At 38.0% G+C, this 22,187-nt stretch overlaps 1 protein-coding gene across 1 annotated transcript in view; it reads left to right on the top strand.

The window, feature by feature from the left end:
• The window catches only part of LOC111568504 (protein jagged-1a-like), a 51,453-nt gene that overhangs the window by 13,463 nt on the left and 15,803 nt on the right, over positions 1-22,187 (top strand). Inside the window, exons 4-11 of the mRNA XM_055009495.1 lie at positions 7,690-7,947; positions 9,321-9,381; positions 10,927-11,057; positions 15,701-15,820; positions 16,966-17,079; positions 17,165-17,278; positions 18,671-18,784; positions 20,467-20,513. Of these exons, the coding sequence (XP_054865470.1) occupies positions 7,690-7,947; positions 9,321-9,381; positions 10,927-11,057; positions 15,701-15,820; positions 16,966-17,079; positions 17,165-17,278; positions 18,671-18,784; positions 20,467-20,513 (959 nt within the window). The remainder of the gene's footprint in view (positions 1-7,689; positions 7,948-9,320; positions 9,382-10,926; positions 11,058-15,700; positions 15,821-16,965; positions 17,080-17,164; positions 17,279-18,670; positions 18,785-20,466; positions 20,514-22,187) is intronic.

The following is a 22,187-nucleotide window of genomic DNA, read 5'->3' as shown; positions in this document are numbered from 1 at the left end:
GGGAATTCCTTTGTAATTTTAGATCATTTTCAAGTCATTTTGGATCATTTTTGAAGCATCTAGAAAAGACAACTAGAAAAGCTCTCAGAGAGTGCAGTCCTCCTCCAAACCTGCTCATCCCCCCATATGGCATTGTTAGAAATGCAGCATTTGTTTATTAGTTATTGATGATCAGAAATCACAGCAACATTTAATATAGATGTACTCACAAACAAGATGACCTGAACACAGGTGTGTGTTATGCATGTGTACGTTATGTACGGATACCGGATCACGTGACCTAAATATGTAGCAGGCGGCAGGAATTGATGGGACTCAGAAACACCCCCACAATTTAATCAGTTGTTCCTTGAATCATTTCTGACGGACAAGTCCTGATAAGTCCTCAGCAGTGGATTTGTAGGTAGGATTACAATCATGTGATCGTCAGCAGGCAGCTGATGTAGTGTTCACTTGTTGTAATGGTTACAGTGACGCCGTGCTGCTGTCTGGCAATAATACAGAAATCTTTAACTAATCCGTAGATCCAGACTATAAGCCGCATCACTGCCAAAATCTAATCACTTGGTCCTTTTGTCATCAGTTCTGTCCAGACATGAACTAGAGTTTACTAGTAAAGACCATGTTTATGATGGAAGCCTTCAGTTTTTCACAACTCCTGGAACTCTGGAATTGTTGAAACACAGATCTTTGCCACCATAAAAACAATCCTGTATTTGAGTCCATTCATAGATTTATTAAAGTTCTTGATTGAGCCGTTTCTTTACCAGTAACACTCATTTCAGACCAATTTTGAGTGATTTTTAACCATTTTTAAAGTAATTTTGGACAGGCTTCAAGTCATTTCTGAGTCAATTTGGACAGGCTTAGTCATTTTGGACACATTTTTAGTCATTTTAGCCCAATTTTTTAGTCATTTTGGACATTTTTTTGTCACTTTGCACCAATTTTGAGTCATTTTGGACAATTTTTTGTCATTTTGGGCAAATTTGAATCATTTTGGACAAATTTTAAATAATTTTGGACCACTTTTTTGGCACTTTGGACAAATATTATTCGTGTCATTTTTGAAATTTTTTGTCATTTTGGACAAATTTGAACCATTTGGGGCTAATTTTAAACCATTTTGGACCAACTTAAAGTAATTTTCAACCATTTTTTAATCAAATGGAAGCCTTCAGTTTATCATGACTCCTAGAACTCTGGAATTATGGACACATATTGAGTAATTTTAAGCCAAATCTTGGTAATTTTGGACACATTTTTAGTCATTTTACACCATTTTTTTTAGTTATTTTGGACACATTTTTAGTCATTTTGGACCAATTTTTAGTCATTTTGGAATAATTTTGTGTCATTTTGGAGATATTTTTTCAGTTTGGACAAATTTTTTTGTAATTTTGGACAAATTTTGAGTCATTTTGGACATTTTTTGTCATTTTGGTCAAATTTGAATCATTTTAGATAAATTTTAAATCATTTTCAGCCATTTTTTGGCACTATAGACCATTTTTTAAATAGCACTGGACTATTTTTTTGTCATTTTTGAATTTTTTTTGTCATTTTGGACCAATTTTTTGTCATTTTGGACAATTTATTTTTGTCATTTTGGGCAAGTTTTAAATAATATTGAACCACTTTTTGGCACTTTGGACCATTTCTTTAATAATGTTGGACTATTTTTGGCATTTTTGAAAGATTTTTGTCATTTTGGACAATTTTGAATCATTTTGGGCTAATTTTAAGTAATTTTTAACCATTTATTAATCAAATCCGTGGATCCGGACCATAAGCTGCATCACTGCCAAAATCTAATCACTTGGTCCTTGTGTCATTTCTGACCTTCCTTGAAAATTTCATCCAAATCAGTTAGTCTGTTTTTGAGTAATGTTGCTAACAGACAGACAGACAGACAGACGCCGATCATCGTGTAAATCAAATCAAATCCAACCAAAGGTTCTTTATTGTCAACAATCATTTGCAGTTGCAGATTAAATGATTGTTTCTGCCATGGACATTTGCTGCATCATAAACAGCTTGAATTTTCTGTCTCTTTACTACTTACTTTGTCAAAAAGTTTAGAATGAGCCCTAAAAAAGTCATCTTGATTAAAGAAAGACATTTCTTCTTTAAAATACCAAATATTACCAACTCTATCTGAAACTTACCCAGGTTATTAATTTATTGTTTGAACCCTTCTAATGTTGTTGCAGCAGTAGAATAAAGCCTCTAACAGCGACCTGTGGAGGTATTTGCAGGCCGTGTTGAGTCCCATTCAGAAAACAGATGTAAAGTGAGTGTGTGAGTAGAGTGAACTTGTGTTTGAGCCTCTGTTTATCACCCGATGAACAGCGAGCCGGTGGAAGCCGGAGTGTTGGCTCAGTGCTGTATTTGACGTCCCACAGGGAACCATTATAGGCCTGGTGTGAAGCCGGCTGACCTCAGACCAGGTGGATGAGGAGGAGTTTGCAGTCTATTTAATTTATTCCAAACGTGAAACCAGAATGTGCTGCCTGCCGGTTAAGCTGCGCTGCTGAATCTCTGTGTGAGATTTGGAGCGCCCTTTCAGAAACCATCCAGCAGACATGCAGAGCTGAAAGGTCGACGCTGGAACTGCTGATGAGCCAAATGAGGACAGAGCAAATATTGACCTTCTTAGTTTAGCATCAGCGAGCTAAGTGCCTCCAGCACGTGGCCTGGAACGAACACCTGCCTGGTTCTGCTGCTTCAGGTAGCAGCTCTGACTGATGAACTGAAGCCCCGTCAGCACCATACACCCACAGACCCCAAATAAAAAACAGACATAAATGAAACAAAACATGACAAAAAAAACACAAAAACGAGACAAAATTTTACCAAAAATTTGACTAATGACATGAAAGAAAACACAAAAGAATCAAAAACGACAAAAAATGAGACAAAAAACACAAACGAGACGAAAAGGAAACACAAAACAACAAAAACATGAGACCAAAGTCAAACAAAAAACAACAAAAACAAGACAAAATATGACAAAAATGAGACACAAAATGACAATAGAACAATGAACAATCTAGTATTTTACTTTAGGATCAGAACAACTTGTCATGGTCTAGAAATGACTTTAAATTTGTAGTTTTACTAATTTACAATCTGCAGTTAATGTCTTCTCTGGAATTTTTACACTTTGAGGGCCGGATTGGACCCTCTGGAGGGCCGCTTTTGGCCCGTGGGCCACATGTTGGACACCCCCAGGTTTAGATCAGTAAAGGAGAGGAGGTGGAGCAGCTGCCTTCATGGAAGAACCTTCAAGATGGTCCAAAAACTGAGGAACGCAAAACATTAGGAAGCCAGATGGCATACAGACACCTGCATACTGTTAGCCCAGCAGCAAAGGAACAAGGCAAGTTTTAACACAGTGAATCTTTAAATGTTAGTTTTAGTAACCGTGGGGCCCAAACCCCCAAATATCAGGATTAATACAACAGAAGACAATGAAAAACAACAAGTTTTGACAAGCTGGAACAAATAAATGGCGGGTAAATGACTGGTCTCCTGAGGATGTGAGCTGTCAGGTGTCCAGCTGTGAAGATCCAGGTTGTAGGACTGGAGGAGGACGGCTGCTGGAACCTTCCAGAGAGTTTGAAAATGCTGAGCTGCTCGGTGGTATTTCACCAGCGAGGTGGAAAGTGTGGTCAGGCCGAGGTGATGGCATGTGTTTAACCGGTGGACTGTAAGAGCATACTGGAAAAAATGCCCCTCTCAAAACAAGAAAAAAAAACTTATTTCAAGGAACTTTTACATTGAAATAAGTGAAAAAATCTGCCAATAGAACAAGTGAAAAATGGCTTGGTAATATTTCTTGAAATAAGATATGATATTTAGAGTCTTGAGAACTTAAAATTAGCTGGGAAAACTTATTTGAAGCTCTATTTTACCAGGATTGTCAAGCTTAGGTGTCTTAAAATAAGTCAGATATGCTAAAAAATACTAATTTTTCACTCAAAAAATAGATTTTTGCTTTCATGAAACCTCCTAATTTGAGACTTATTTAGAGTTTTCTTGTAAAGTACAACTCAAAACAAGATAATTTTAAGATTGTTTGACTTAACAAGATATTTTAGATGCGTTGTCCTCATTTACGGGCACCAAAAAATATTGTTTCCTTGTCTGAAAAAAATCAAAAAATTCTGCCAAAAAATTCCCCAAATTTCAGAAAATTTGCAAAACGTTCAGGAAGAAAATTTCAATAATTCCTTAAAAGTTTCCCTTCAAAGTTTTATTTTTTAAAAAAATCCCCCAAATTTGGCAAGAAAATTCTGAGTAAAAATCTTCCAAAAAATCCTAAAAATATCTAAAGTGATTACATGTATATCAGTAAAACTTCTAATATTTTCTTTAAGAATACTTACATAAAAATCAACCAAAATCCAGCGAAATTCGCTGGATTTTGGTTGATTTTGTTGTGAATGTTTTTGAAGAAACATTTTTAATATTTCTTTTTTTTCCACCAAAAAATGTTCAAAAATGTTCCAAAAATATTGAAAATGTGGACATCAGAAGTTTCACTATGAAAATATATTTTTTGGCACATTTTCAAACTTTAAAACGGGTCAATTTTGACCCGCAGGGCGATATGAGGGTTAAAACAAGTCTCTCTGTCTTGCTGAATAGGGTGGTCCTTAAAATTGAAAGTCGGAAAGTCTAAGCTCCAACCCCCGGAATTCGTTGGAATAGTCGAAAAAACTCTCCTGGTGAATTTTTTTCAAATTCCAACATCATTTACCCCTGCCTCATCGACCTTGAACTTTTGATCCGTCTTTGCTGAATTTTGAAAGGCTCGTGTATTGTCCAGTCGTCTCTTTTAATGTCATATGTCGATCTGTGTGTTTGTGTGATGTGCATAGCTCGATCTTCTCACCACCCGGGGCGCGCCCGGGGGCGGTGAATCCTGGTGAATTTTTTTCTCATTTAGACAATATTCACTCCTCCCTAATCGACCTTGAAGTTTCACCCTGAGGATCCCGAAACAATTTTTATATGGCAATAAATAAAGCGTATAGTGCCGCATAATGATTGAAATGAGAATAAAAATAAAAATGAATCAAAACACCAATCCTTGAAAATAAATTTTAATGTCAAAATCAAATCAGATTTATATAACTAGTCTGCTTAAGAAAAATACATTTTTCTCTTCAAAAATTTCGTTAAATTTTTGAAAAAGTCTAATATTAGGGTACATGCATCCTGAACCTCAGGTTGTTTAGAGCCAATTATGCAACATTGTTATCTGACAAAACATAAAAATGCATTTCCCTAATACGTTACAAAAAGGTTAAATAAAACATTCCAGAGTCTGTTATCCCTAATAGGTTTAGAATTGTTTTCTCAGGTATATAAATCCTAGATACATTAGGACTCCATCTGACCAAACTAAAGCTTCTGATTTCTGATTACAGCGGAACAAAACATCAGATAATTTTGTTAATAAATAACGAAAAATTACATAGTTTGTATCGGCTGTAGAACCAACTTAAAACAACTGTAACAGCAGTATATTTGGCCGCCTCCCGTACAGACTTCTTCTCGGCCTCAATTTGATATATCAACAGTCCCAGCACTTCTTCTTCCGAGGGAAGTTGAGACCCAGCAATGTTTTGCAACGGAGCAATCAAATAGCGACGGTTCACTGCTGCCATGCTTGATAGATTGATGACTCAACCTGACAAAAAAAATGGAAAAAAATGTGAGGGGGTGCCCGGAGCGGTGAGCAGAACAAGTCATACACATTATACAAACACATAGATCGACGTATCACATTAAAAGAGACGACTGGACATTACAGGAGCGTTTTAAAGTTCATCACAGGCCAATACGTAGTCGTTCTAATGCCAGCCACCCCGAGGTCAAAGTTCAAGGTCGATGAGGCAGGGGTAAATGTGGTTGGAATTTGAAAAAAAATCACCAGCAGAGTTTTCTTGACTATTACAACGAATTCCGGGGGTTGGAGCATAAAATAAATGAATTCGAAAATTTACCCCTTGCGAAGGACCACCCTATTGCTGAAATGTCACTTGTTAAGTGAATTTATCTTAAATCAAGTGGATTGAGACATTTTGACTAAAAATAAGACAAATAGACTTGGTAAGATTTCGAGTTTTTGCAGTGCACTGAACCAGAAAGCTCTCAGCAGATACCTCCATCGCCCTGGAAGCAAACTGCGACACTTCACATCAAGACGGAGAATAAAAAAGTGCTAAAAATTGCACCAAGGCAGCAGATTTGAAAACCTCAACAACAAAAAAAAGGCTGGATGTGTTCCGTCCAGGATGTTTGAACAAATATTCAAAGCTGGCACTTTATTGCTGAATCCTGCCTGAGGTGTGGAGAAACACCTGGCTGAGAGCTGCAGGTGAACTGAAGAAGAACCGCTGTTTGTTCTGTCCTCCACAGGGTAAGGAAGGGACAGCAGAGGCCTGGAGTCCAGCTTGAATTCTGGATCTACTGACTAGCTGCACAACAAGCTGTAAACACACCACTGCACCGACATTACAAATAGTTGCTGTAAACAGGTCAGCAAACAGCTAAACCAGAGAACACAGAAACATATTTGGAGTACCAACAATCTGCACCAACCTTGGCAAATAAAAAAGCATTATCTGTTTCATTATTTTAGGAGTTTTTATGCACTACTCTAGTTGGGTTCAGAGTTCTCTCTTTGTGTGCAGTTACCATTTAGACCAGGGGTGTCCAACATGTGGCCCATGGCACAAAAGTGGTCCTCCAGAGGGTCCAATCCGGCCCTCAAAGTGGAAAAATTTGAGAGAAGACATTAACTGCAGATTGTAAATTAGTAAAACTATGAATTTAAAATCATTTCTAGACCATGACAAGTTGTTTAGATCAGAAAGTAGAATACTACATTGTTTATTGTTCTTTTGTCATTTTATGTTTTACTTTTGTTATATTTTGTCTTGTTTTTGTTGTCTTTTTTTGTGAGACTTTCGTCTCATGTTTTTGTTGTTTTGTGTTTCCTTTTTGTCTCATTTGTGGTTTTTGTCTTATTTCTGTCATTTTGTGTTTTGCTTTATTGTTTTGTGTGCCGTTTTTTTGACTCGTTTCTGTCATTTGTCCTTTTTTTGTTGCTTTGTAACTTTTTGTCGAGTTTTATGTCTCGTTTTTGTTTTGTCATTTGTCAAATTTTTTGTCATTTTGTGTGTCATTTTTGCAATATTTTGTCTTGTTTTTGTTGTTTTTGTCTGACTTTTGTCATTCGTCTCATGTTTTTGTCGTTTAGTTTCTCTTGGTTGTTGTTTTGTGTTTCCTTTCTGTCTCGCTTCTGTTTTTTGTCTTATTTTTGTCTTTTGTATTTTGCTTTATTCATTTTTGTGTCATTTTGTTTTTTTCTCTTGTTTTTGTCGTTTATCCATTTTTTTGTTGCTTTGTAACTTTTTTGTCTAATTTTTTGTCTCTTTTTTTGTTTTATTTCGTGTTGTTTGACTCGTTTTTTGACATTTTTTGTCTCATTTTTGCAACATTTCATCTTGTTTTTGTTGGGTTTTTTTGTCTTTTTTGATCTGACTTTTGTCGTTTTGATCATATAGTAAAACTGGTCCGGTCCACTGGAGATCAGACTGGACTGGATGTGGAACCTGAACTAGAATGAGTTGGACACTCCTGATCTAAACGGTTGTGTTGTTGTGTTCCCAGGTGTTGGCGGGGCGTTGATTGAGAAAGCCGTCCACTCTGGGATGATAAACCCCAGCCGGCAGTGGCAGAGCCTGAAGCATAACGGCCCAGTTGCTCAGTTCCATTTCCAGGTCCGCCTCAGCTGCGATGAGCACTACTACGGCTTCGGATGCAACAAGTTCTGCCGGCCACGAGACGACTTCTTCGGCCACTACGAGTGCGATCCCAACGGCAACAAAACGTGCCTAGAGGGCTGGTCTGGGCCGAACTGCAACACCGGTGAGCTTCTGTCTGTTTTTAGTCCTCTGGCCATCAAGAAGAATACATAGTAGAGAGGTCATACTTCCACCACAGGTTCTCCATTTAGTGCAGGAGAGTCCAACTCATCTTAGTCCAGGTTCCACATTCAACCCAGTTTGATCCCCAGTGGATTGAACCAGTTTTTACTATATAATCAAAACGATAAAAGTCAGATAAAAAAAAGACAAAACAACAACAAAAACAAGACAAAATATTGCGAAAATGAGGCACAAAATGCCAAAAAATGAGAAACAAACGACACGAAATAAAACAAAAATAAGAGACAAAAAATTCGACAAAAAACTTACAATACAACAAAAAATGGATAAATGACAAAAACGAGACAAAAACGGCACACAAAGCAACGAATAAAACAAAACACAAAATGACAAAAAACACAAGCGAGACACAAAGGAAACAGAAAATGACAAAAACAAGATACAAAACGACAAAAATGAGACAAACGACACAAAACAACACAAAAATTGAAAAAAATTACAAAGCGGCAAAAAATGGACATGAATGCAACAAAACATGACAAAAAAAGAACAAAAAAAAATTTACAAACAACTAAAACGAGGAAAAAAATGACAAAAGCGAGAAACAAAATGCCAAAAAAATAGGTAAACAACTCAAGCGAGATGAAAAGGAAACACAAAACGAGAAAAACATGAGACAAATGACATAAGTCAAATAAAAAGCAAGAAAAACAAGACAAAATATAAATAAATTAGACAAATCGACAAAAAAATTGACAAACATGAAACAAAACAAAATAAGAGACAAAAAATTTCGACAAAAAAATTACAAAGTGACAAAAAAATGGACAAACGACAAATGTCAGACAAAAAACAGCAAAAACAACAAAATATTACAAAAATGAGACACAAAATGACAACAATGAACAATGTAGTATTTTACTTTCTGATCAAAACAACTTGTCGTGGTCTAGAAATGATTTTAAATTTATAGTTTTACTAATTTACAATCTGCAGTTAATGTCTTCTCTGGAATTTTTACACTTTGAGGGCTGGATTGGATCCTCTGGAGGGCCGCTTTTGGCCCGCAGGCCTCATGTTGGACACCCCTGGTTTAGCGGATGGTCTTATTAGATTTTGGTTTACCTTTCTGCTCATGCTTGCAGTGTTTTGGCATGGATGTGCCTTGTCATGTGGAAATTGGAGATGATTGATCAGAGAGTGTTGATAAAGTGGCTTTATCGTTGTGTTTTGATGCAGCGGAAAGTAGGGACTGTTTCTAAAACGTTCTCCCCGCTGTGGCCTTCAGAAGCTTGTGGGTAAATCCAGACACCACTGACTGAAGATATTTATGTTCTCCTCTTCTCTCTGTAGCGATCTGCAGACAGGGCTGCAGCACAGAACATGGATCCTGTAAAGTTCCTGGAGAGTGCAAGTAAGAACACACACACACACACACGCGCAGGCACACACACACACACACACACGCACACACAGGTACACACACATGCACACACACACACACACGCACACGCAGGTACACACACATGCACACACACACGCACACACACACACACACACACACACACACACACACACACACACACACACACACACACACACACACATGCAGGCACACACACACACACACACACACGCACACGCAGGTACACACACATGCACACACACACGCACACACACACACACACACACACACACACACACACACACACACACACACACACACACACACACACACATGCAGGCACACACACACACACACACATGCAGGCACACACACACACACACACACACACACACATGCACACACACAGGTGTTCCAGGCCAAGAGGCCACTGTTGCAGTGAACTGTCAACAGTGGCCCAGTGTTTCTGGTTATTTTGATGAAATAAAATCACATACAAAAGTCCTTTTTATTCATATTATAACTGCGAATATACATTTTTTAAAAAACAGCCAAGAGGGGCCCTCCACTGCAGGCTCTGGAGGGCCCCTCTTTGATACGTAGATGTCAGTTAGGGCTGCAATGGAACTGTGTGTGCTACACAAATAAATTGGTCTAAAAAAAGTCAAGCAGGGGTGTCCAACATGCGGCCCGTGGGCCAAAAGCGGCCCTCCAGAGGGTCCAAACCGGCCCTGAAAGTGTAAAAATTACAGAGAAGACATTAACTGCAGATTGTAAATTAGTAAAACTATAAATTTAAAATCATTTCTAGACCATGACAAGTTGTTTTGATCATAAAGTAAAATACAAGATTGTTCATTGTTCTTTTGTCACTTTGTCTCTCATTTTTGTAATATTTTGTCTTGTTTTTGTTGTTTTTTGTCTTATTTTAATTTGACTTTCATCTCATGTTTTTGTCGTTTTGTGTTTGCTTTTTGTCTCACTTGTTTTTTTGTCTCACTTTTGTCATTTTGTGTTTTGCTTTATTCGTTGTTTTGTGTGCTGTTTTTTTGTTTTGTGTTTCTTTGTCTCATTTTTGTCGTTTGTCCATTTTTTTGTCACTTTGTAACTTTATTGTCAAATTTTTTCTGTTTTTATTTTGTTTCACATCGTTTGTCAAATTTTTTGTCATTTTGTGTCTTGTTTTTGTCAGTTTGTGTCTCATTTTTTCAATATTTTGTCTTGTTTTTGTTGTTTTTTTGTCTTTTTTATCTGACTTTTGTCGTTTTGATCATATAGTAAAACTGGTCCGGTCCACTGGAGATCAAACTGGACTGAATGTGGAACCTGAACTAAAATGAGTTGGACACCCCTGGTCTAAAGGTTAAAATGTTTAAAGATGTGTTGCATCACCAATTGAATTATAACTGTTGCACTCAGTGGTGTCCCTGATAGTCAGCTCAGTAACTTGAGGGTTTTAACATTTCAAGAAAATAACCTGCAGTGAAAATAAACATCCTCTGTCACTCTATTGTTCATCACGTTAGAAAATGACACACAACCTGTTTCTGTCAGGTGTTTGTATGGCTGGCAGGGGGAATACTGTGATCAGTGCATCCCTCATCCCGGCTGTGTTCACGGTGGCTGTGTGGAACCCTGGCAGTGTCTCTGTGACACCAACTATGGAGGACAGCTGTGTGATAAAGGTACACACTCACATGCACTCATGTTCTGATCACTTTAGAGGACAGTTAATGGACTTACTTTCTCTTCTGACCCTAGCTTTAAAGCAAGTCTCCGTTGTAATGTTTCAGGATTTGTTCTGCAGACTTGCTTGTTGTCCTTAAATGAAATCTCCACATTGCTGACAGATGTATTCCCACTACTACTAAATGTTGTTTCTTGTCACTATTTCAATTCAATTCAATTCAATTTTATTTATATAGCGCCAATTACAGTCAAATTGTCTCGAGACACTTTACAGAACCCATATGCCTGAACCCCCAGAGCAGCCCTAAGGAGACAGTGGCAGGAAAACACCCTTTTAACAGGGAAAAAACCCCGAGCAGAACCAGGCTCTAATGTGGGGGGAACCCATCTGCTGCTGGCCGGGCGGGTTGAGAGGGACAGAAGAGGTAGAGAGATAGAGATAGAGGGATGGAGGTAGAGATAGAGGTAGAGGGATAGAGATAGAGAGGTAGAGATAGAGGGGTAGAGGTAGAGGTAGAGAGGTGGGGGGACAAGGACCATAAAACACACAGTATAATACATGCATGATAAGACAGATGATACATGCAAAGTACAACTAACATGGAAACTAATTATAGTTTACTGCTATGGTGTACAGCTCTGACATTAAATATACTACATATATAGCTGGTGGTAAATTCAAAAATATGTAGATGAGCAAATCAAGTATAGTAAGGGCAATGCAGAGTAGATTGGTGGAAATGGGCAGCTGGAGGTGGGAGAACAACCACACATCTGAAGCATCCAGCTCTGGGACCAGGGACACTCGGAGAAAGGACACAGAAAGAAACAGAGTGAATGTAATGCAATAATGGTATATATAGTAAATACATAGGTAGTTAGAGAAGGGCTCAGTGCATCAAGAGAGGTCCCTCAGCAGCCTAGGCCTATAGCAGCATAACTAGGGGCAAACTAAAGGGACGTCAAGAGGGGAAGTCAGTTTTGCAAATGAAAACACCAGCTCACCCCGTCAGGGTCCCCCAGTCAGCCCTAACTATAAGCTTTGTCAAAAAGGAAGGTTTTAAGCCTGGTCTTAAAAATAGAGAGGGTGTCCGCCTCCCGAACCCAAACTGGGAGCTGGTTCCACAGGAGAGGTGCTTGATAATTGAAGGCTCTGCCTCCCATTCTACTTTTAGAGATTCTAGGAACAACAAGTAAGCCTGCAGTCTGAGAGCGAAGAGTTCTGCTAGGATAATATAGTACTATCAGGTCTTTAAGATATGATGGAGATTGGTTGTTAAGAGCTTTAAATGTAAGAAGAAGGATTTTGAATTCTATTCTAGATTTAACAGGAAGCCAATGAAGAGAAACCAATATAGGAGAAATATGATCTCTCTTGCTAACTCCCGTCAGTACTCTGGCTGCAGCATTTTGGATCAGCTGTAGATGTTTCAGAGAGCTATTGGGACAACCTGATAATAAGGAATTACAGTAGTCAAGCCTAGAAGTAACAAATGCATGGACTAGTTTTTCTGCATCACTCTGAGACAGGATGTTCCTGATTTTCACAATATTTCTCAGGTGGAAAAAGGAAGTCCTACAGATTTGTTTTATGTGCGAGTTAAAGGACATGTCCTGGTCAAAGATAATGCCAAGATTCCTCACAGTAGTACTGGAGGCCAATGTAATGCCATCCAGAGTAACTATATGCTTTGAAAGCAACTCTCTAAGATGTTTGGGGCCAAATACAATGACTTCAGTCTTGTCTGAATTTAGTAGTAAGAAATTATAGGTCATCCAGGTCTTTATGTCCTTAAGACAATCTTGCAGTCTAGCTAGCTGATTAGTTTCATTTGGCTTCATAGATAAATACAATTGAGTGTCGTCAGCATAACAATGGAAATTAATACAGTGCTTCCTAATAATATTGCCTAAGGGAAGCATGTATAATGTGAACAGTATTGGTCCTAAGACAGAACCCTGAGGAACTCCATGATTAACCCTAGTATGTTCAGAAGAGTCATTGTTGACATGCACAAACTGGAACCTGTCTGATAAGTAGGATTTAAACCAGTCCAGTGCTGTCCCTTTAATGCCAATACAATGTTCTAGTCGCTGTAATAAAAGTTTGTGGTCGATTGTATCGAATGCTGCACTAAGGTCCAATAAAATAAGTATAGAGACCAGTCCATTATCTGACGCTATGAGAAGGTCATTAGTTACTTTCACCAGAGCTGTTTCTGTGCTATGATGCACTCTGAAGCCTGACTGAAACTCTTCAAACAAGCTATTCCTTTGTAAATGTTCACATAATTGATTTGCAACTGTTCTTTCCAGAATTTTGGAGAGAAATGGGAGGTTGGAAATTGGTCTATAGTTGGCTAAAACATCTGGATCTAGAGCGGGCTTTTTAAGTAAAGGTTTGATTACAGCAACCTTAAAAGCCTGTGGTACATAGCCTGTTACTAGAGAGATATTAATCAGATCTAACATTGAGGAATTAATTAAAGGTAAAGCCTCCTTGAACAGTCTAGTTGGGATAGGATCTAAAAGACATGTTGATGGTTTGGATGTAGAAACTATTGAAATTAGTTCAGAGAGATGTATGGGAGCAAAAAATTCTAAAGATCCATCTGGTCTTACAGCCAATTCTAAAGCATCTGTACTCGATGATACATCTGTGACATTTGCAGGAAGGGCCAGATTGATTTTTTCTCTAATTGTAATAATTTTATTTGTAAAGAAGCTCATGAAGTTGTTACTGCTCAAAGCTAAAGGAATACAAGGTTCAACAGAGCTCTGACTCTTTGTCAGCCTGGCTACAGTGCTGAAGAGAAACCTGGGGTTGTTCTTGTTTTCCTCTATTAAAGATGAATAATATGTTGTCCTGGCATTACGAAGAGCTTTTTTTTATAAATTACTAGACTATTTTTCCAAGCTACATAAACTTCCTCTAAATTAGTGGAATACCACTTCCTTTCCAGCTTTCGGGACGCCTGCTTTAAAGTCCACAGCTGGGAATTATACCTATGAAGTCTTCTTGTTGTAACCTGATGTGTTTGAGTTATTCGCCTCCCATCACGTCACACTTCCAGCAATGTGACTATTGTGCATGAGCGCTGCTGAAACGATTTATGGTGCAGCCCTGATCCCTACGGCGTGAATTCTACAAACACACTATACATCCTAAGAAGATCAGCATGTAGATAAATGACATCTTACGTTGGTAGAACATCACATGTTTCAGCTTCACTCTGGAGCTTTTCAGTGAAACCTTAAGTCACCACTTTGTGTTTTCTCTCATCTGGAAGTATTTCAACCTGACTTTGTGAGAACTTTGTAAAGATCTGTAGAGGGTTGTGAGAAGAACTGAAATGTAAACTGTGGATGACATGATAAGGAAAATGTTGCTGATTGGTTAAGCCATCTTGGTGCGGCAGATCTTCAGCAGGTTTCCATGTACATGTAAGGACTGAAAAATATAAAACTAGCATGTGTACTGCAAAAACTCAAAATCCTACCAAGTCTATCTGTCTTATTTTTAGTCAAAATGTCTCATCCCACTTAATTTAAAATAAATTCGCTTAACAAGAGACATTTCAGCAAGATGGAGGGACTTGTTTTAAGACGATGCGTCTTAAATATCTTGTTAAGTCAAACAATCTTGAAATTATCTTGTTTTGAGTTCAATTTTACTAGAAATTCAAAATAAGTTTAACCCTCGTGTCGTCCTGTGGGTCAAATTAACCCGTTTTAAAGTTTGAAAATGTGGGAAAAAAAATATTTTCACAGTGAAACTTCTGATGTCCACATTTTCATTATTTTTGGGAAATCTTTGAACATTTTTTGGTGGAAAAAGAGAAATGTTAAAAATGTTTCTTAAGAACATTCACAAAAAAATCAACTAAAATCCAGCGAAATTCGCTGGATTTTGGTTGATTTTTTGTGAATGTTCTTAAGAAAATATTAGAAGTTTTACTGATATATATGGAATCACTTTATATATTTTTAGGATTTTTTTTGAAGATTTTTACTCATTTTTTGAAAATATTTACAAGAATTTTCTTGCCAAATTTGGGGGATTTTTTAAAAATAAAACTCTTAAGGGAAACTTTTAAGGAATTGTTGGAGTTTTCTTCCTGAAGATTTTGCAAATTTTCAGAAATGTGGGGAATTTTTTTTTCTGACTTTTTGGATTTTTTTTCAGACAAGGAAACAATATTTTTTGGTGCCTGTAAATGAGGACAGCAGGAGGGTTAATACATCTCAAATTAGGAGGTTACATGAAAGCGAAAATCTATTTTTGAGTGAAAAACTGCGTTTTTTTTTTAACATGTCTGGCTTATTTTAAGACACCTAAGCTTGACAATCCTGGTAAAATAGAGCTTAAAAGAAGTTTTCTGAGCTAATTTTGAGATCTCAGGATTCTAAATATCATATTTTATTTCAAGAAATCTTACCAAGCTTTCTTTCACTTGTTCTATTGGCAGATTTTTTCACTTATTTCAATGTAAAAGTTCATTGAAATAAGTTTTATTTTTTTTTTGTTTTGAGAGGGGCATTTTTTCCAGTGTGTTTATTCCTTTAGTTCACTAAGGTCTTCTTCACTGTCTGACTTTGAAGTCCAGTTTAAAGTTTAACGCCGGTTTTTGTCCTGCAGACCTGAACACGTGTGGGACACGGCAGCCATGTTTGAATGGAGGAACCTGCAGCAACACGGGACCAGATAAACACCACTGCTCCTGTCCTGAAGGCTTCTCTGGGGTCAACTGTCACAGAGGTGAGGAGGAACGCTTCTGTTCTCCGATCTTGCAGGACATCATGAAGAGACTCCAACCCTGCTGGGATCATTTATTGTAATATATTGTTAATTACTGAAAAAAATAGCAGAAATCTTTTTTCATTGATGTCCTCATAAGATGCAGGATCTGTGAGGTTGATATCCGTCATGTGATGAAGAGCTTGGGGGGGCGCTGGGGCTGGGGTGCAGCTTATAGGGGGGGCTCCAAGCCAAACAGGTTGGGAACAACTGGGTTAGACGTTAGACATTTTCGTCAATCAAATGATGAGAAAAAGCAGGAAAATGTATAGATTTCCAGTGTGTCCTCTAGGATTTTTTTCAGCAGCGGCAGCAGGCTGTTCAGGAGCTGTGGTGGTGTTAATGACACTTGACTGCAGATTTTACTTTTACAACCTATTTATTGAATGGCCAGTTGAAAATAGCGTTTTAAAGGCTAAATGTAAAAATTACATGGATATATATATATATGTGTATATATGTTTGTGTGTATATATATATATATATATATATATATATATATATATATATATATAATATATATATATATATATAAAATAAATATATATATATATATATAAATATATATATATATATATAAATAAATATATATATATATATATATATATATATACATATATATATATATATATACATATATATATATATATATACATATATATATATATATATATATATCCTTGTACTCTAGCTTAATGCTATCAATTAGTTTACTCACGTTAGCGACACTGAGTTGGCACCAGGCCCAATTAACTGAAGCTACTGATATGTTACGTAACATTAGCTGGACATCAATATTTTGTGAATGTCTATTTAACTTGTAAAATCTACTATGAGTTATCTTAAGCTTATAACTTTTTGAAGACTAGGATTTAGGAATGGCGGGCTGCCGCTCCTAAATGAGTGTCGAGGAAACACTGGATCTCTGTCAGATAAGGGAACAGACTCATTAACTTTACTGTACATGGACGGGTCACACTTACTGGCCTTTTGGAAGGAATGAAAACTGAGAGAAAAGCAGAAGGTTTAAGGTTTCTGCCAGTTCAAGAAGTATGAGCTTTTAAACTCCTGACCGTGGCTGATCTGGAACATGTGTGTCTCCACAGTGGACCACGCCTGCCTCTCTAACCCTTGTCTGAATGGAGGAAGTTGTGCAGAAACCAGTCAGGGTTTTGAGTGTCGCTGTGCCCCCGGATGGACTGGACCTTTCTGCTCCATCAGTAAGACCTTCTCCATCCTGACTTCTCATCCTTTTCAACATTTGGTGAAGCCTAATCAAACATCACCTGTTTTTTTCTTTGCTAGACGTGGACGAGTGTCTGGTGAACCCCTGCAGTCATGGGGGGACCTGCCAAGACCTGGTTAATGGTTTCAGGTGCCTCTGTCCTCCTCAGTGGGCCGGAAAGACCTGCCTCATTGGTCAGTGCTCCCTTAACTCCGCAAAAGAGTTGTTCTGCTCTTATGATTCATCCCAAAACAGGTTAGAGCTCAATCCTTCACTTCCTTCCTGAGGTTGCTCCTAATCTCCAGGAGGATCTCTGCAGGAATGGTTGTGGTTTGGAGGCTTAGGATCTCCTCACCACACCACTAATCCACCACCAACCACCAGCCTCATGCTCCCCAACCTCTAACTGTGGCTGGTTAGGTTGCCTGCCCTGGATTTGGTGTCTCTGCTAAAGGATTTTTGACAGTCACTGCTTTCAGATGTTACACTGCTCCTGAAAACAGACCGCAGACTTCAGTTTAATGCTGTTTACATTTGGTCACTGGAGTGATTTAGGAGCTGTGTTTGTTCCATCTGTTGAGAGGATGCTGATACTCCTGACCTTTTGACGTGACACGCACACTGTCTTTGGTAACTTATTGACTGGTTTCTTCAAGCAAAACCATTTCTTTTGTTTTAAAGGAGACAAGTCCATTTATAGGATAGCGCTGAGTGCTGAAATATTGGCTAGCCTTGGCACCAAGCCAGCAAACAGACACAGTAATTACAGAACAGTAAGTATGAGTCCCCTCAAAGTGCCGTCAAAGAAGATGTTTCCGTTCTCTCCTGAAAGGCTCCTACAGTTCTGTTTATTAGGTCTAAATATCAGGTAACGCTGAGGCTTATCACAATGCTGATTTCAAATATTCCTTGATTCTTTGACCTGCTAGATGAGAAGTCAGAGGGTCACCAGAGTTCATCCAGAAGGGAACATGAACCTTCATGGACGTCCAGCCGATGGTTGTTGAGATGTTTCAGTGTGAAGCGACAGACTGACAGTGCCATCTATTGATGTCCTGCTAATGCTGCTAAAACGTTTCCAAACAGAATGGACGCTCCAAAAGTTGATAATTAGCAAATACCTGGGGAAAAAAAAGAAAATAACAAGACAAAAAATGGAAATGCCGCATCTTTCTGTCCTTTTGTGACACACCCAGTCGTTGGTTTGTCCGGCATTTCCACGGTACATTTGCCATCGTACTCTGGTTTTACTAAAAAATGAAAATGCTCCAAACCTTTCAAACTGCTGCTACTGACTTCCAACAACACAACGATTAACATTTTAGGAGCATTACGCTTGAATCTGTGTGCAATATCCATCAGATGGTGCACTAAGTTCTCCTTCCCAAACACATTTCAGGACTGCAGCAGTTTTATTGTTCCCGTATTTCAGCATTATTCTGTTGGTTTCGGTGAGTTCATCGATTCCAGCTGTGTGTCATTTTGTGCCATTAATCAGTGATCAGCGTGGATGAGGATAAATCAGAAGCAGGACGCTGGGCTTTCTCACTAATCTGTTTGTTCTCTTGTTTATTGTGTTCTTCCAGATGCCAACGAGTGCGACGACAGCCCCTGCGTCAATGCCAACTCGTGCCGGAATCTGATTGGAGGTTACTTCTGCGAGTGCCTTCCTGGTTGGACGGGCCAGAACTGTGACAGCAGTGAGTAAAACACGGCAACGATGCGACGATGAGCATAAGAGCAGGAGACGGGACGAGTTAGTAATCAAGCCAGCAGCAACATCCAGAATCTGCGTTAGTATAGAAGAAAAGTGCTTTTAATTGGAAAGTTGTTGCTCCAAACAAGAAAGACAATGAGAATGTGTTTTGAATTCTGAAACCTGAGCAGCAGGCGGACGGTGTAAGTGATAACAGATGACTGGAAGAGTTGAAGCTAGCTGTGCTAGCAACAAGCACAGACGTTGTTTCATGTGGTAAAGCTGGTCATCATCAGTCACCACAGTTTTAGGATTGTTATTTGAAGAACTTTATCGCCTGTGGGACTACTTCAGGTTAATTCTCTGAGTCTGTTATAATCGGCGAAATAAAGCTGGTGTGTCTGAACTCCACCAAAGATCCTTTGTGAGGGAGGAGCCATCACTCTGTAGCATTACAGTGCAGTCAGAGTGGATTCTGTTATAGTAACAGAGTTAGATGTCTTCTCTAGTAAAATAGTCAGCTGATCTCAATCCTCTAAACCCCAAAACCTGCTGCAGGTTTAAAAGACACACTATCTTTAAAAATAATCTGCAAAATGACACCATTGTGAAGAGCCAGAAACTGTAAAAACTAGGCATAAAAATGCAATATCGGTCAATATCGTTATTGATTTTTTTGCCTATCCTGAAAACCGATAAAATAATGCCTGGAGTTCGCCGTCATTTACCGGCGCGCAAATGATGACATCATCAAACTGCAACGTGAAGTGTGTAAACAAGTCGTGTGGCTGCAGTAACAAGCTTGCTGTGCCTGACTAACAACATGTCTGTGGACTGGAATTATTCCCAAGCCCACATATATCGGTATCGGTTGATATCGGAATCAGAAATTGAGAATTATACAATATCAACATATCTTTTTTTGTCAAAAAAGCCAATATCGGACATCCCTCGTAAAAACAGAAATAATTTTCAACTTTCTGACTGTCCTTAAGCTCATCTGTTAACCAAATCTGAGCTTAAAATCATAATACTTCATTAAAATCACTTTATTCCATATGTCTCATTTTAGAACAAAACATTTTGCTGTAACCAGATTCTGTAAAACACTGATGAGCCATTAGTGACTCATCTGCAAACAAACTGACCAAATTTCAGGGACTTTCTGACTGGACTGGGTTGAACTGCAGGCAGTGATTAAACCGAGCAGATAGGAGACAAGTATGGATGCTAATTACACATGTGATTAGTTAGATATCTATAAAATGTAGAGCCACCATTTCTTAAAATGTTCTACACGTTGATTAGAAGTTTTTTGGAATTGTGCTGTTTCCATACCAGTGCAGAACTTTATAGTGCAGTGAAATCTGAGCTGACAGTGAGGAAACATTTGTCAAGACCACAAAGAACACACAAACTGCTTGGAGGTGAAAGAGTTAAAGCTTAATGTTTCAGATGAGTATCTGATCAACAGAGTGGCCTCAGTATTAGATATGAAATCAGGACTGGATGTGATCATGGTGGCTCAGTTTTTCAATCTTAAATCTGAGCTTCTTAGGTGCAGTCAGACAGAACCTCCTGGACCATCAAGTGTGCTGCTCTCTGAAACAAAGCTGGTCTTTTTTTGTTTCTGCTCTCACGAAAAACTTTTCTAAACAAGTTTATTTGTGTTGATTGTCTCTGCAGATATCAACGACTGTCACGGCCAGTGTCAGAACGGAGCCAAATGCAGGGTGAGCCTCAGTTTCATCAGATTTCTCCAAACTTTCTCATTTCCTGACTCAACATAAACAGTCTGTCCTCATTCTTTTCTAGCGCTGATTGCTATTTTTTTCTGCTGTTCTTCTTTGTCTACTGGTTTCTTGTTCACTGATGCGAGCCAGATTGCGTTACATTAGCAGCAGGGTGAGTGTGCACGTTCACAGCACACCGCTCACAGTGATTATCAGTGTTCCTGAGCTGATGGGGAGTAAAAGTATAAGACTGTAGATCAGGAGAGTCAAACTCATCTTAGTCCAGGTTCCACATCCAGTCCAGTCTGATCTCCAGCAGACTGGACCAGTAAAACCACAGCAGAATAACCTGGAAACAACCACAACTCCTCATGGTTCCTTTGATTTAGTGCAAAAATGTTCACATTAAGGAATTAACTTTTTACTAAACATCATAAACAACCTGAAATTTATGAAGAAAAATAAATTCAGTTTCATCAACATTCAACCTCAGTTTATCATTTCCACATTACAACTTCCAGATCACAGAGTGTCTACAAAGGAACACAACATTTAGTCATCTGGAACTGAACCAGAGAGGATTTACTGGAGGATCAAAACTCAGACAAAAAAAGACAAAAAAACAACAAAAACAAGACAAAATATTACAAAAATGAGACACAAAATGACAAAAATGATACAGACGACACAAAAAATACAAAAAAATTAGACAAAAAAGCAACAAAAAATGGACAAAAACAAGACAAAAATAGACAAACAACACAAGCTAGACAAACAGAAAACACAAAACGACGAAAACAACACAAAACAATGAATAAAGCAAAACACAAAATGAGAAAAATGAGAAACAGAATGAAAATGAAAAAATAAGACAAGCGACACGAAACAAAACAAAAAGAGACAAAAGATTACACAAAAAAGTTTGCTGGATTTTGGTTGATTTTTATGTGAATGTTCTTAAAGAGAATATTAGAAGTTTTACTGATATATATGGAATCACTTTAGATATTTTTAGGATTTTTCTGGAAGATTTTTACTCATTTTTTAAAAATATGTACAAGAATTTTCTTGCCAAATTTGGGCGATTTTTTTTAAAAATAAAACTTTTAAGGAAACTTTTAAGGAATTATTGGAGTTTTCTTCCTGAAGGTTTTGCAAATTTTCAGAAATTTGGGGAATTTTTTTGCAGATTTTTTGTATTTTTTTCAGACAAGGAAACAATATTTTTTGGTGCCCGTAAATGAAGACAGCATGAGGGTTAAACTTATTTTGAGTTTTCTTGTAAAATTCAACTCAAAACAAGATAATTTCAAGATTGTTTGACTTAACAAGATATTTAAGATGCACTGTCTTAAAACAGTCCCTCCATCTTGCTGAAATGTCACTTGTTAAGTGAATTTATCTTAAATCAAGTGGGATGAAACATTTTGACTAAAAATAAGACAAACAGACTTGGTAAGGTTTAGAGTTTTTGCAGTGTGTGGTCCCCGGCTCTCTGTCCACTCACCTTTCAACTCGAGCACAGCTGCTCACCTACGACTCTGCTCAAACACTTTACCTCTAGAGCACACAGTGACGAGGTGTAATATTGGAATATTCAGCCACATGTTTGAACTGGAAACCATTCTGCAGACCAATGATGATACATGAAGTTGTTTCCTGCATGTAGACAGG

The sequence above is a fragment of the Amphiprion ocellaris genome, chromosome 4 (assembly GCF_022539595.1).
Source record: "Amphiprion ocellaris isolate individual 3 ecotype Okinawa chromosome 4, ASM2253959v1, whole genome shotgun sequence".
Taxonomy (NCBI): Eukaryota; Metazoa; Chordata; class Actinopteri; family Pomacentridae; genus Amphiprion; species Amphiprion ocellaris.
The sequence above is the reverse complement of the archived record's forward strand: the minus strand, read 5'-3'. Positions and strand labels throughout refer to the sequence as shown.